The following is a 17,371-nucleotide window of genomic DNA, read 5'->3' on the forward strand; positions in this document are numbered from 1 at the left end:
ATATAGCCAACATCAGACATGCATCAATATTTAACTGAGAGAATGATGTGGAAGAGGAAGTACAGGAGAAAGAATAAACAGCTTGCATAACTTTACGCATTACTAAGAATTTCTAGTTGATGGTGCCATGATATCAAATTAAGCACATGCAGTGTGAAGAGAAGATCATATCAGTGGTTTTCAGATCTTGTTCTTCAGTGCTTCTTGCAGAATGAGAAATGTTAGTAAAACTAAACACATACGAATCTTAATTACTTGAGAAGCATCAATATCACTGTTGATCATATATATATATATTTATTTTTTTGTAAATCTCTATTTTTATCACAGTTTTCTCAGTTGCTCAGACACTAAAATTCATTGTGTCACCAACATAACATTTTCTAAAATATTTCTCAGAACTATTAACACTTTTCTTGTTTCACAACTCTATTCAGCATTTAACACCATGTTACTGTTCTTTAGAGTTCACAAACCATCAATGCCACCAAAACCAGCAGTTCTCAGCATGTGAACACTAGTATACAGCATGTGAATTAAAAAAAGTTACATACTGTGATAATATTTGTAGATTACAGTAGCATTTTGTTCCAAAGTGCAAAATACTTAATAATTGACATGTAAAACCTGATTTGAACACTAAAAAAAAGTGACGTGACATACAGCCAAGTATGGTGACCCATACTCTGAATTCGTGCTCTGCATTTAACCCATCCAGAGTGCACACACACAGCAGTGAACACACACCATGAACACACACCCGGAGCACCTTCTTAATTTGAAAAGGAAGAAATGCAGTCTTCACTGATCACTGTATGTCTCACACTGTTCACTGAGTAGTGACACAGTCTGTAAAAACTGTAGCAAATCTAAAGAAAACAACCATTATTAGATTTTTTCTTATAAATATTTTTACAAAGATATAGACGACATCAGACATCATCAATATTTAACTGAGTATGATGTGAAAGAGGAAGTAGAAGAGAAAGAATAAACAGCTTGCATAACTTTATGCATTACTAAGAATTTCTAGTTGATGGTGCCGTGATGCCAAATAAACCACATGCAGTGTGAAGAGAAGATCATATCAGTGGTCTTCAGATCGTGTTAGTAAATGTTAGTAAAACTAAACACATACGAATCTAATTCACACAGCAGTGAACACACACACACACACACACCGTGAACACACACCCAAAGCAGTGGGCAGCCATTTATGCTGCAGCACCCGGGGAGCAGTTGGGGGTTTGGTGCCTTGCTCAAGCTTAGGGCACCTCAGTCGTGGTATTGCCGCCCCAAGACTTGAACCCACAACCTTAGGGTTAGGAATCAAACTCTCTAACCACTAGGCCACGACTTCCCCCAAGTATGCAGCATGTATGCATGTATGTAGTATGCAGCATGTGAATTAAAAAAAGTTACATGCTAACTGTAATAACAGTAGCATTTTGTTCCAAAGTGCAAAATACTTAATAATTGACACGTAAAACCTGATTGACTGCAGTAAGAGATCATGGTTCATTTGTTTTTACTGTGACACTGAAAGAATGTTTGAGAAAAAAAGCTCCAGAATATTTTAAAAGGCACTGTTTCTTTATTTAAAAAAAAGGAAACATGAACAGGGTGTGTGATAGGCTATGCATTGCTATGTTAATGACACACAGCTCTACTTTTGACATCAAGCAGCTGATCCCACAGTAGCTACACAAATCTCTGACTGCCTGATGGACATTTTTGGCAAGTAAAAACATCATCTACAACTCAATCTAGTGAAGACGAGCTTCTCATCTTTCCAGCCTCTCCAGCAATACAGCACAACTTCACCATCCAGCTAAAATCATCAATAATCATCCCAACCAGATCAAATGAGGCGTTATACAGATTAACATCCATGTCTATTTTTAAAGTCAATATAAAATCAAAAAGTACCTTATTTAATTTCTTAGCTATTCCAAAGATAAGCAAAACAAAGTACATAAAAACACATTTTCCCTTACAATACAATTAATCACTCATAAATAAGAGTCAAAAGAGTTGTGATGCTGGTTCATGTTGACTTTAACAACTGTGAGATGCCAAAAGGAGTCACTCCCAAAATGTGACTTTTACAGTAAGTCAGCATGTTCAGTCTGAACTGAGATACTGAGAGATTCCAGGATGAAGCTGAAGTTTTCTCACCATCACAACAGATAAAGATCAGATTGAAGTTTCTTGTTCTTCAACAGATGCAGCTGTTAAATACACACAAAACAATCAAGCATTTAATTGAACAGGTATGCATGTTTTTTTCTCTCTCTCTATCTATATTTATTTTTTATATGAACTGCCTACCATCATCTTTTAACTATATTTAAACAAATTTGACTAGAAAAAAACAAAACAAAAAATCATGTCTTTTACAGTGTTGGGTAAGTTACTTTCAAAAAGTAATTAATTACTATTACTAATTACATCAATATTGTATTTAAATTACTTCACTAATTACTCTGTCTGAAAAGTAACTTAGTTACTCAGTAAGTAACTTAATTATTCAAATCGCTTATTAGGCTACATCTTAAAATCCCTATAAACCTTAATAGAAATTAAACTCTTTATTCTTTCAATTTGAGTCAAACATAGAACAGTTTAGCCTTTTAGCTTTAAAACAACTGTAATACTTAAACATTTTTATAAAAAAAAATTAACCCTCTTTGGTTAACAAATAGAAATACTCTGAATAATAACAAATCTGAATAACAAAAAAGCTTAAGAAAAGTTGAACAATACATTTCAGTTTGGCAAGATGTTCAGGAAAAGCCCAACTAGTAAAATCCATACAGGTTAGGGCTGTGCAATTAATAGCATTCGATTGTCATGCGCATCTCGTCAGTAAAGCCGGTCCGTGATTAGTAGTAAATCACAATCAGATGCTTTCAGATTGAGCGGCTTTCACTACACAGAGCCGCAGTTCACTGACAATTAGGCAAAATTGCCCTCATAATCGCAGATGAATCGCATTCGATTTCGAACGCGATATCGCCTAGATATCGCCATGTCTCTGTGCCATTCGCTGAGTTTGTGACGTGTAGAAAGTTGCTCACGGAGACAGAGACGGCAGAAAGCGCACCGTGTTTGTTATGATTATTTTACAAAAGCACAATGTTTTGTTCTTATTTTCAGTGTACACAAATAAAAGCAGGCCCTTTTTAGATTCGATTGATTTTAGTCTTATCTGTATCTGATTATTTAAGGTTTCTCTGTGAATCAGGAAAAACTGAAAGTGAACGTGCTGGCGTGCAGAGGGTTAAAGACGCTGCATTCAATTTTATCTTTAGATGGTAAATTTAGATTTCAAATTCAATATTGATTTTAGAACTGTATGTAACGCAAATACTTTATAAGTAACTGTAATTAAATTACCTAAAAATGAGTAATCACTTACTTTACTTTTTCAGTGGATAAGTAATTTAATTACAGTAACGCATTACACCCAACACTGGTCTTTTATCAGTGAGGAAAGATGTGTATTGTAGAGTAAAAGATAAACAGGAGGTGTGAGACAGATTCAGTTTAACTGATTTGTATTACAGCAATTTTCACAATTCATGCTGTTTCACAGCAGCTTTAGTGAGCACCTTAAAAACTCAAAGCATGAAAAGCTGCACAGTATTAATAATAACTAGATTAAAGCAATAAGCCCCAAGTTTTGCTTCGTGTCGTGCCTAAAAACAACCCTTAGCTGTTATAAATTCACCACAGCTTCACGGGGTTTATTGCTTTTATAAAACGGTTATTCCATAAGGTTCCATTCCATTCCATAAGGTAAGGTTTCACAGAATAAAACAGAGCAAATAAAGTGTAATGATATAAGTAAGGGATAATCAATGGCTAGCTGTGCATTAAATGATTTGAATGCACGACGTGGAGGTGAAGAAGCACCCGACACACAGCGGATTGTAGAATTGTAGAAGTAATCCATGCCAATATTTATGTATGAATAAATCTTAAATTATATCATAGCGAACATGTCTGTTCAGAAGAGAAATCACAAGAGAATATTAAATATAGTTATTTGTATTCCAAAAATTAGCAGAGTTTGTATGGGTTTGGAACAACACAGGGGCGAATAAATTATGACCATTTTCATTTGTTTGTTGAACTAACCCTTTAAAGAGCAGCCCTCCACGTACATGAAAATTTGTGAGGTATGTGAATGTCATGTCTGTTTTAATGTTTCAGTAAAGTAGCAGCTTTCTGAAAGCTATATATTTATTTGCGTAATACTGTTTTTATTGCATTTTCTTAAACACTTACACAACAATGTACATCACATGTCTGTAACATCACATATAATGTACAAAAACAAAAAAACAAAACAAAAAAACAAATAAACAAACACCGGGCCTCATAATACTTGAAAAATGCAATAGCACAAACCAACATTGGATAAAGTATGTACTTTGGAAGACAGAGTTAACAGTACACTGCAATCAATAATAGCCACAGATAAGATAAATAAAATAAAATAGGATTAATGCAAATTAAAATGTATTTTCAAATGAATATAATACCTAATAAAGCATTTTGTTCCTCCTCTATTATATTGTTTATATCCCCTTGCTCAATAAATAATAAAAAGGGACTCCAAATCCTCTTAAATTGGTCTTCTTTACCCTTAAGAATATATGTTATCTATTCCACTGCAATGCATGAAGATATTTCTCTTAACCATTGAGTTATAGTAGGCCTTTCTATCTTTTTCCAATAAATGGCGATGAGCCGTTTAGCATGTAGAATACACATATCTATCAATACTTGAGTGTCCTTTTTAATTTTCCAGTTATCTGGATGAATACCAATAATGAAAAGCTCAGGGTCCAATGGCAATCTCACTGAGACTATATGCCATATCATATTATTAATTTCTTTCCAAAACTCTTTTATTTGATCACATTCCCACATACAATGAATCAACGTGCCTTTTGCACTGTTACATTTAAAACAAGTATCTGGTACGTTGCTATAAATTTCATTTAGTTTTACCGGAGTTATATAAGTACGCATAAGCCAATTGTACTGTAACAGTTTTAGTCTGCTGTTAACTGTCTGTGTTTGAGCTTTTGTACATGTTTTGCTCCCATTTTTTCTTATCAATCTTTAATCCAAGGTCTTGTTCCCACATGGCTAATCTGGATGTAGATGACTCCTGAGAACCTAACAATAACATGTTGTATAAACAAGATATGTGTCCTCCTCCAAGGCTTGGTTTAGATACCATTTCTCTAGATTAGTTAGCTCTGGCTCAGCAAGTCCTTGTCCCCGGGCAGTACGTATAAAATTCCTAATTTGCAAGTATTTATAATAATGTTTTTTAGGGATTTTGAACTTATCAGTAATATCAGTAAATGACATTAGAACGCCATCTTTGTATAGATCTTTAACTTTCCACACACCATTCTGAGCCCAGAGTCGAAAGCCTAAATCCTTTCGACCAGGTAAAAAATGATCATTCCCCCATATTGGGCTAAATACAGATAGAGACTCTTTTTCCTTTAGATGAATTCGTACTTTCCCCCAGACATTAATCATGTTCAGTACTATTGGATTAAATGATATTGCACTCAAATTTTTCTGTAGTATTTTTATATTGGCTGAATAAAGATACAAGTTAAAAGGAATCTTCGATTTCACAAATAAATTTTCTATTTCTAGCCATTTACGAGGAGCACTTGCCGAAAAATGAAACATTATCGCTCTTAACTGGGATGCCCAATAGTATGCTTGAATATTTGGGAGTTTCAATCCTCCCCTATCGTATGGTAGGTAAAGCAAAGATGTCCGGACTCTTGGGTGTTTATTATTCCAAATAAACTGGATAAACATTCTTCGAAGAATGGTGAAAAATGAGGTAGTGGGGGGCAAAGGGATATTTTGGAAATAATAAATTATTTTGGGTAGTGTATTCATTTTTAATATATTAATGTGACCGATTAATGAGCTTGGTGAACCTGACCATCTATCTACAGACTTAGTAATTGAATTTGTTAGGGCACTGTAGTTCAATGAGGTTATTTTTTCTATATCTGCCACAATCTGGAGTCCTAAGTATGTAAATGAATCTGTAACATTAAGATTGGAAGTTAAGTATGATAATTTTTGACTTTTCCTCTTGATTGAGAAATAAAATAGAGGATTTAGACTGATTTATCTTATAGCCAGAAAACTTCCCGAACCTTTTTATGAGATTGAGTAAAGCTGGAATAGATTGGCTGAGCTCAGTAAGAAATAATAAAACATCATCTGCATATAGGGATATGCAGTGTGTTATTGAGCCGATACTAATTCCACTAATGTTGCTTTCATCCCGTACTGCAATAGCAAATGGTTCAATTACCAAGAGAAACAAAAGTGGTGACAGAGGACATCCCTGCCGGGTGCCTCTGTTTACTTTGAAAGGCCTTGAAATTATTCCATTGGTCAGAACCTCTCTGATGTAGGGTGTGTATACAATAACTTAATCCATGAGCAAAATACTTCCCCAAAACCAAACCTTTGTAGAACCTCCCAAAGGAAAAGGCCACTCCACCCTATCAAAGGCCTTCTCTGCATCTAAAGATAAAATTGCTGTATCTGGAGAACCCTTTTTATGATGTAAAATATGAAACAACATCCTTACATTGTGAAATCCCTGACGGCCTTTCACAAATCCATTCTGATCACGGTCCACTATATTTGGTAAGACATTTTCTAGTCTTTTTGACAGTATCTTACTAAGTATCTTTGTATCAGAGTTTAGTAGTGAAATTGGACGATAGGATTCACACTTCATTTTTAATTTGTTGGGTTTAAGAAGGAGCATAATCAGTGCACCTCTTAAAGATGGTGGGAGTACGCCTTGTTGGTATGACTCTTTAAACATATTTAAGATAGGAGAGGCTAATTTTTTCTTAAACTTCTTATAAAAATCTATAGGAATTCCGTCTGGTCCAGGAGTTCGACCACCTCTCAGATTCTCAATAGCACTTAAAACTTCTTTCTTCTGATAAATCTGCCTTCAAGATTGTCTTTTACCTCATTAGAAATCTTAGGAATTTTAATCTCATTTAAAAAAGTTTCTTGTTGTTTCTGATCTTCTGTATATACTGAGCTGTATAAAGAGTTAAAAAAATCTTTAAACGCATTATTTATTTTAACAGGATCCGTCATAACATCTCCCCCCTCTTCCTGAATAGAATTAATAGCACTTTCGGATTGCAACTGTTTGATTCGCCATGCTAAAAGTTTCCCTGGCTTTTCGCCTTGATCATAATAGTTTCAGTTTCATCATACTGCTTGCCACTCTAGAGGCGGACATCTCTTCATACTGGGCTCTAAGAAATAAATTTTCCTGATCAATTTTTGTATCATTAATTTGATTTTGAAATTGTCTTTTTTCTAGGTCTTTCAATTTAGAATCCAGAAGATTTAACTTTTGATTACATAATTAAATAATAAATAATAATAAATACACCTAGTACTAGCTGATATTTCTGAAGTATTCATATCGAAATATAGGTCAATCTGTTGTTCCATATGTTCAATAAACTTTGAATTTCCTAGCCACTTTGGATGTAATCTCCAGTTTGGTGGGTCACTTCTTAAATTGGCATCTATGTATATCAGAGATATGGAAGCATGATCTGATAGTACCATACTATCATACCAACAGTCCTGAATCTTCGACAGGAGAGGTGCTGATATAAGAAAATAGTCAATTCTTGAGTGAGTCTTGTGCGTACTTGAGTAACATGAGAATTGGATATCTGTGGGCTTTTGGTTTCTCCATATATCAATTAAATTTAAGTCATTAATAAAAGATTTTAGTACTTTTCTTGTTTTTTTGTGTGACCGATCGACTCCAGAAGATCGATCTTTACACGGATCTAGGGTGCAATTAAAGTCACCTCCCATTATATAGTGACCCTGAAATGAGGAAATAGTTAAGAATAGGTTAGTAAAGAATGCCGCATTATCTATATTGGGACCGTATACGCTAATTAAGTTTAGTGTTTCTGACAAAAGGGTTCCCTTTATAAGGACATATCTCCCCATAGTATCGTATTTTACCTCAGACATCTGAAATGGTATAGATTTATGAATCAAGATAATTACCCCTCGTGCTTGGCTACTATAAGATGCAGAAAAAAAACTTGTCCAGGCCATCTCCTTCTAACCCTTATTGTATCTTCAGATCTTAGATGTGTTTCTTGAAGGAACACAATTTTGCACTGCAATTGTTTGAGTCGGAGCATGACCTGCTTGAGTTTTGTAATACTGTTAAGTCCCCTACAGTTCCAGGATGTAATTTTTAAGCTTTACTTCTCTAGACATTGTTATTAATTATGTATGCAATGCACCCTTTTCTTCTATTCAACACTTGAATGTCCCCAAAATACACCAGAATGAACAGATTCGTAAAATTATTGACCAAAAATAAAAAGCAGCCCCTAGTTGAACAATTAGACATAAAAAAAGAAGAAAAAAAATAGGAATTAAACTAAATAAACACATTTCCCAGGTCTTTTCGACCACCCTTATCCCCTGAATTTAACTTCACTAGAAACAACACGGGTCCACCGACTCTCTCTTCCTGAGGAACCGTTCTCCTTATGTCAACTCACGCCATCACTTCCGTACTTAAGCTCTTTAGTATGTAGCTAACTATTTACACTGATAGGGTATGCGAAAAAAATATCAGCAAAAAATAAAATAAAATACACAAATATATAAATTAAATTACAGGATGGGGGGCAAAATATAAATTTCCCCACACAGGTCGGTGAACATTGTCCAATTATGTTTGCACTCTTTCAGTCGCAACCCCATGCCCATGCAAAAATTAAATAAATAAATGAATGGTCGACTAATAGTAATAATAAAAATGATCAAAACAAGTGTAAAAAGTGGGCATTATCAAAGTCTAAAGTCTCTGGCATTATATTTTTAATCCAGTTCATTACATCAGTGACTCACCCTATTTCTATTGGACTCTACTCTGGTGGATTGTCCAAAAAGGTTTCAACTTCTCCAGGGTTCTCAAAAGTATATAATGTTCCATTGAAAGACACCTGTAGCCGTGAGGGGAAGAGGAATCTGTAATCCAAACCTTTTGCTCTAAGCTTTTTCTTGACCTCGTTGTAGCGCTGGCGTTTCTTGCTGACCTCGGCTGAAAAATCAGGAAAGAGCATCACTCGCTTGCCTTTGTACAGAACCTCTTTTTTTTCTCTGGCCGCATTCAATACCCGGACTTTGTCTTTGTAATTGAGGAACTTCATTATTAATGCCCTCGGCGGTGCCTTGTACTCTGATCTGACACTTGCGATTCTGTGAGCTCGTTCAATAATCAGCGGAGAGCGAAGAGGTTCCATCCCCAGTGCGTCAGGAAGCCAATTTTCCAGAAAGCCACACGCGTCCCTGCCTTTAGCTTTCTCCGGCAGCCCCACCAACTGTACGTTGGAACGCCGACTGCGATTTTCCAGATCTTCTGTTTTAGCAGACAGCAACTTTATTTTGTCTTCCAACATTTTAGCTGTAGATTGTAGCTTGTCAACGGTGTCCTCGGTCTGAGATATTCTCTCCTCTGCTTCTGTCAATCTAGCGGAGCAGTCACCTATTTGATTCTTAACGTCCGTCAAGATGGTTAACACCGATTCAAATTTAGCAGAAAACTCAGACTTTAATGAGATGATTGCTTGAAAAATATTATCCAAGTTAGCAGGATTGCTTTCCCTCGATGTCTCTGCGTCTGAAGACTCGGCCTCCGAAGTTTGTGTAACACCCGCTAACTTCACCTCCTCGTGGTCTTCGGAGGCGGAAAGCCCTTCATCTCGATCTGATTTAGACGTTTTTCCTCCTTTATTTTTCGACAGTTTAGGTGCCATATTTGTTAAGAATATATGAAATATCAGTAAATACTTTCTATTAGTAATGCAAGAGCGATTATTGATGAAATTAGATGAAAGTGGAAGCGACGCAAGATAACGTTACCGCTTATCTCCACGCCATAACCGGAAGTCCTCGCAATATATTTATTTAAACAATATTACATGCCCTCACACTAGTGTTGCCATGATAGCATTCTAGAGCGCTGTGTTAGACAGAGACATTAAACAACCACACAAAGTGTTGAAATTATAAAACTGGCTATTTACCGATCCTTACTGATGTGAATGCACCTCTATCTGAAAATGGATAGTTTAATTAAATGTTTTCTTTTTTTTTATGTTTTTCTCTTTTTTGGCCACTGATGAAGAGCAGGTGGTGACTGGGATGAATGCTGGTCAAAGAGGAGAATGTCCTTTACCCCAAACTGATGCTACAGTGGTTTTAAATGAGGACGCTGCCCTGGATGATGTAAAAGATGTCACATGCCTTTGCTGTGCTGACGGGTCTTCTTCATGACTACATCAATTATGCTAAAGAGATCATGAAAATTGACAGAGATGCATGATCTGTATTCATGGACTATGAAACAAACTGTAAGTGTATCATTTGTAAAAAACAAAAAGTTAAATGCTTGTTCTGTTTACATTCTGTCATTAATACACATGCTCACATTCTTTCACACATATGTTTCTGATAAATGTTATAATATCAGTATTAATGTTGTGGTTTATTTACTGTCATGCCAGAATAATTTGTAAAGAACTATTAACTTATTGTACAACTATTGTATACATTTTTGTATAATATTTTTATACAATATATAAAATTTACCTAAAAAGTCAAATTTGATCTTAAAAGTTATATTCAACAAATGTTAAATGCTTCATTTATAAACTCTGTAGCATTTATAAAAACTGACCTGGAACTACCTGTTGTCATGCTACTGTGCCGGAAGGAACACTGAGTCGAGAATAATCAAGAGAGTCTTTATTAATGCAATACAGGGGTAAATCCAACATGGAACACAGGAGGAAGACACACATACTGACTTGTAGGGTGGGAACTTGGGAGGAGGTTCCGGTGGAGGACGGACTCCCGGGAGGGAGCCAGCAGACAGAGACCACGGAGGAAGGAGCCAGGGAGGAGACGACGGAGGGAGGAGCCAGGGAGGAGACAGGAGGGACCTGGAGCAGGAGGAGCCCAGCAGGACCCAGGCCACAGCCATAACAGCCCAAGGTCGAGCCGACGGTGGGAGGAGCCATGGAGGAGTAATGGCCGCCAACTCCAGTGGGACGACCAACGGCGGCAGAGCAGGTGGAGGAGGAGCCCGAGGCGGAGACAGAGAGCCGTAGAGCCAGGGTGATGGGGAGGATCTGGAGGTCCTAGGCGGAACTGATGGCACCGGCAACCGACGTGGAGATGTGGATCCGGGAAGCCGTGGTGGAGCCAGAGCGACAGAGGACTGAGGTGGAGCCAAGGGGATGAAGGAGCCTGACGGAGCCGGAGGGACGAGGTGAAGCCAGAGAAGTGGAGTCCCGAGGCGCAGGATGGTCGACGCCAGACCAAGGAGGAGAGGAGGGAGCTAGGAGCCATGGTGGAGCCGACGGGTCAACAGGCTGAGGCGGAATCCAGGCCTTGGAGGCAGGAGGCGGAGGTGAGGGAGACTCAGAGCACAGCGACACTGGAGGATGGCAGTCCCGCGGAGCTCGCACCGCAATGATGGTGGGCTGAGGGCGAGCAGAGGGGCTGCCAGACGACAGCGGTGGAGGAGGCAGGAGCGGGTGGGATGGTGGGAATTTTGGAGGAGTGGCCACAGGAGGGCACATTCTAGGAGCGGGCACTGGAGGACCCATTCTAGGAGCAGGCACTGGAGGACACATTCTAGGAGCGGGCACTGGAGAATTGGAAGCCCCCTCAGGGCTGGACGAGGAAACCAAGGACGAAGGAGGGCTGGACGGGACCAGCAGAGATGACGGAGAGAGAAGAGGGGGCAGTTCAACTTTCAGTTCCGAATCCCAGTCTATAAGATCCACCTCCTCATTTTGGACCTTTTGGCGCTCCATATCCAGCTCACCCTCAGCCGCGGTGCAGGGGGCGGAGCTCCTCTCTGCGCTCACCCTGTCCGTGTCCTTCTCCCTCATTCACATCTCATGTTGCCGGCTCACTCACCTGGTCTGATGTCGGAGAAAAAAAAGGACTGAGGAAAACCGGAAAACAAACGGAGGGTAGACAAACGGAATAAACTGTTGTAGGTCGGGTCTATTGTCAAGCTACTGTGCTGGAAGGAACACGGAGTCGAGAATAATCGAGAGAGTCTTCATTAATCCAACACAGGGGTAAATCCAACATGGAACACAGGAAGAAGACACACGTACTGACTTGTAGACCCGACAAACACAGACTGAAAGGACATGGGTTTTAAAGACAGGCTAACAAGGAACTAAGGAGACACACCTGGGAACTAATCAATCAAGGAGGGACAGAAACTGGGTCACACAGAACATGGGGAATGGAACACATGCAGGGAAAACACAACATTATAAGTCCAGGGGTGTGACACCTGTGCAGTTAAACAAATTTAATCAACACCTGCCAGCCAATCAGAATCGAGTATTCAGACAGACCATGGCATATAGGTACAGATGTTTAACTGAATATAATGAATATAATGTAATAAATCAGACAGACATTTACCTCTCATCCTGCAGCATTTGAAAATCAGCACGACTGTCACGAGCAGATATGGACAAACTGCCAGTACAGAACTGAGTGTGTGGAGAACAGAGATCTGAGATCCTGAATGAGACACTGAAGAAGAGACACACAAGCACTTTATCAAGCACCATATCTGAACGAGAACATGAGAAGAAATAAACCAGCTCACAGTTTGATTGACTCTCACCTGTGACTGAGATCCAGCTCTTGGGTGACTCTCCTCTCTCTGGGTGTTTGCAGGAGTAGAAACCCTCGTGTGACTTTGAGACAGTAGAGATGATCATCTCTGTAGTTTGACTCTGGATGAGTGTCCCATCTTTATAGAAATCAGCTCTGAGGTTTGGTGAGGTTGTGTTTTGATCTAAACAGCGTAGAGTCAGAGTTTCTCCTTCAGTCACAGGATGAACAGGACTCTCCAGAATCACACCAACTACAGAAACAGAGCAAACATCAACTGATGAATAGTAAGATTATAGTCAGACTGTAACAACAACAATACTACTACTACTACTACTACTACTACTAATAATAATAATAATAATGTGTTTTATTTAGAGGTGCCTTTCAAAACACTCAAGAACAAATAAATGACACTCATAAAATACAAGACAGCAATACAATCAATTATCATTTAGGAATAAGAATGTGTGGGTGATCGAATTGAGATCACAATCCAGCTACAGTATTTATATCCAAAACATAAAATCAGGGCTTTGTGAAATGAATAAATACCGTGTACAGTGATATTAACAGGCTGATGTTTCTCTCCAGATTCAGACTGACACCAGTACACTCCAGTGTCATATAATAATGAACAACCTACCATACACAAACATCCTCTTTATCATCCCCACACTGATGAACAATCTTCCAGCCCCCATATGTCTGTGTATCTTCTCACTGTCCATCCAGTAGAGTTATTCTGATCCTCACAGCTCAGAGAGAGAGATGTGAAGTGTTGAGTTCTGCTGGGACTGACGATCAGAGAGACTGGAAGAGAAACACCTGAGAAGACAATTACAGCTACAATTCAGAAAACAAGTCAAGACAGTTTTATTGATAAAACACTTTACACAACTTAAATTTTCACAAAGCAGCTTTTCAGAAAAAAAAAAATTCAGGTTATAGTATTAGAAATTCCAAAATGTATATTTAAAACTTCATAAACAAAATTACACTTTAATATATTTGTCATTATGCCATCAGCAGCAAACCAAAGACAACTGTGACAACCAACAAAAACCTCCATAAGCTGTTACTATTGGAGAAAAAACCCTGAGAGAAACCAGACTCAACTCGAGGATCAGTTCTTCTTTGTCTGTACAGTGTGAACCTAGTACTGTTTATAGTTAACTGAGTTTGCTGTATATTAATTTACTAAGATATTATTATAAGGCAGATATTAATCAAACTGTAAAATGATTGATAAAGTGTTTATATGGTTCATTCTATAAAATGTGTTGATGTGTACATTGAGAGTCCTGTGTTCTTAGTAAAGTGCCTCCTAGAATCAATGTGTGTTCAATAACACAAATATTTCAAATAAATTTCATTATGAAATTTCCATCAATAAAACAGATCACACAACACATTACATAAAATATATTAGATTACCTTAACTCAACTCCACTAATTAAAACAACACTTCAACAAAACAAAAATTATATTATACATTACAATTACAATATCACCACCATTAGAATTAAACGTCATACAAAATTACCTCTAAACAGGAATCAAGGTTTTTCTGGTTAGTTTGGTTTATTTAGACCCTGCTAGTAGATGCAGTAACTACACCTGACAGCAGAAGCATCTTTCTCCATTCACATCATTCAAAAGCAGCCGTATATATTATGACAGGACAACATTTCAAGACACTTTAAGCTCTAAAAAGATCAAGGAAAATTTCCAGAGTGTCACTCATTCTGTGGTTCAGTTTGAACTCACCAGTGACCCATATTAACTGTGTGTTGCTGATGGTTATGTAATCAGCTGGTTTTCCTCTCTCTGCTCCACACACATAAACTCCTGTGTGATTTAGAGCAGCAGAAGTGACAGTGTAGTTTCCTCCAGCTCCTCTGCTGCTGTCTGAGAGCAGATCATAACGATATATGTAGTCTGTATAAAGTTAAAAAGCGCAGTTACCTCAAGAAATGAGCAGACATTTTTACATGAGTCTTATAAATAAATGAATCAGAGTATTCAGATTGATTAAATATCTTTAATCGCTATAATTAAGCCCTGTCTATGAAACCGGGCCATTACATCTTACCTGATGAGAGAGTTTCAGTGAACCAGCTGAATGTCCAGCCTGTAGAGGACATTACATCTTACCTGATGAGACAGTTACAGTGAACCAGCTGAATGTCCAGCCTGTAGAGGAGCCGTTAACCTTACAGATCAGAGTCACTGGATCTCCTTCAGTCAACCACGTCTGTGGAGAAACACTTAAAACTGCTCTGGGAACTGAAGGTGAGAAATTAATCATTAATAACATGTTAAACTTGTGTGTGTATGTGAAGAGATGATCAAACTCACCTGATACTGTCAGTGTAACTTCATCACTGTGGTTTGATGTTTCTGATCCTCCTCTCTCTGATCCATCACAGGAGTATTTACCTGTGTCAGACTCAGTAACAGAATTGAATGTGTGTTCCTGTAGTTCACTGGAAGCATTGACTGAACTGTCTTTATACCAGCTGTACTGCCAGCTAGTGACTCCTTCAGCATTTATGTCACATCTGAGAGTGACTCTCTCTCCTCTGAATACATGTTGAGCAGGTTTAATGGTCACTGTGGCTTTTGGTGTTTCTGCAGAACAGCATCACAGTTACTTGACTGTAAAACACACATGCTAAATCAGATGAGACTGAAGTGTTGCTCTCTATAGCTGTTATAGTCGTTTATAAAATATCTGTCAATATACAATCATTGGGAATTTGGAGACATCAGTTATGAAAGTTTTTCAATAAGTTTTATAACAAGATCTTGTCCCTCAGTATCTGCTGTTTTTGATAAACTGATGTTTCTTGTCACACCTCAGAACTGTCACATGAATAATTCAACTTATTAAAAGGGTGCATATATAATCATTATAAAATGTTAGTAATTTCTCAACTTTCAGTTGGTTTATAACAGTTAATGTAGAATCACTCATATGAAAATTTATGATGAAAATATATGAATCAAATTGACTCACCTTCAGTTTGTCCAGAGTAGATGTTTGAAATCAGCACTAAAACACAAATACAAAAACTCATTACAATGTTAACATTCAGCTGATAATTATAAAGATGAACGAATATTAAGATATTGTGTGGGGACTGTATATGTGTCTAGATAAACATGAAAACATCTGACTGGTATTTTATAAATTTGATCACAGCAGAGAACTGTTTCAGGAACTTCAAATCAACAGTGTGATCACGAGCAGAAGAATAAAGACAAACTCTTACTAACTGTGTACTAGTGAATATTACAACAACAGTGACAATAACTGAAAAACAAACCAACAGAACTGATTCAACAGCATTACACATCACAAAACTGAATGAGTGAACAAACACTGATCTACAACACAACAGAGTGCATTTCTCTTTCACAAACAGCACTAACTGCACACTTCCTCTCTCAAACTCATCCTTCACTCATATATCATGGACTAGAGCTGGATCTGAAACTCTGAGAGCAGCAAGAAAAGACATACATCTAGGAACACTAAAACACTTGATCATTTACATAATATAATAGCAATTCCACTGAAATACATTTAGAGGAAATAATACTCACAGAGCACAAGAGGAAGTTGACTGAGCTCCATACTGACTGAATGATGACAGACGGTTAAAGACACAGACTGTGTTAAAGACTCAAGACTTCCTGAAACCTGCGGTCAGATCTTTAGAAACATCACGACAGATTTAACACACACAAATGTACCTCACGTGTTACAGAATATCTTTTGATAATGTTGATAATCTTGTAACATGTTTTCAGAAAATGTCACACTGACTAACATGCAAGTTTTCTACAGAAATGTTGTTATGATCCATTCAGTATTAAATTGAACAGGATTTATTTGCTATTATGAAAAGTTATATTCTGGTGTGTTCAATGAACAAGAGAAATAAAGCAGTATTTTAATGGCTCTTTATTGTAAAGATGGTATTAGCTGTAGTTATAATTATGTATTAACATGGCAAAAAAGTGAACAACTGCTGCTCTTCTCTCACTGGTTTAATATGTTGGAGCTGAAATAGAAGAAATCAAACCACAACTATGAGCTCATATCTATATATTCATTTTTTGTGATCAACTAAAAATCAAAAACAAAAAAAAAAAAATTACACTATAACATAAACTCAGGATAAACGCAAAAACAACAACAACGGACATATAATCAATTTACATTTTCCAATAAGAGAGAGAGAGAGAGAGAGAGAGAGAGAGAGAGAGAGAGAGAGAGAAACAATTATTCTGTTATATAATCCAGATTTTAGAAAGAAAGAAAAAAACACTGCCAAACATCATTAGTACTAGGTTTGGCCTTATTAATTTGTGTTGTTGTACATTCACAGGCCTCTATTTTAAGAAGACGATGGATCCAATACGTTTTCCCACACGTGTGATGTAAACCAGTTCTGTATTATTGTCTTTTTTTGCAGCTGTAAAACCAGCAAACAACATTGTTTTTTGTATTGAGCTTATACAGAAGCCAGAATCATCAAGAAGACATAAACTTGGCTTAACCATG

At 37.4% G+C, this 17,371-nt stretch overlaps 1 protein-coding gene across 1 annotated transcript; it reads right to left on the reverse strand.

Moving 5' to 3' along the window:
- Positions 1-2,047: 2,047 nt before the first annotated feature.
- LOC109107686 lies at positions 2,048-16,928 on the reverse strand. Its single transcript, XM_042754610.1, is given in 8 exon segments — positions 2,048-2,231; positions 12,598-12,711; positions 12,806-13,048; positions 13,351-13,623; positions 14,566-14,736; positions 14,953-15,429; positions 15,818-15,853; positions 16,408-16,928. Coding segments are annotated over 8 exon segments (1,380 nt in total). The 5' UTR covers positions 16,439-16,928; the 3' UTR covers positions 2,048-2,196.
- Between the last annotated feature and the right edge of the window lie 443 nt (positions 16,929-17,371).

This window comes from Cyprinus carpio, unplaced genomic scaffold, assembly GCF_018340385.1.
Source record: "Cyprinus carpio isolate SPL01 unplaced genomic scaffold, ASM1834038v1 S000006557, whole genome shotgun sequence".
In the NCBI taxonomy this organism is placed as follows: Eukaryota; Metazoa; Chordata; class Actinopteri; order Cypriniformes; family Cyprinidae; genus Cyprinus; species Cyprinus carpio.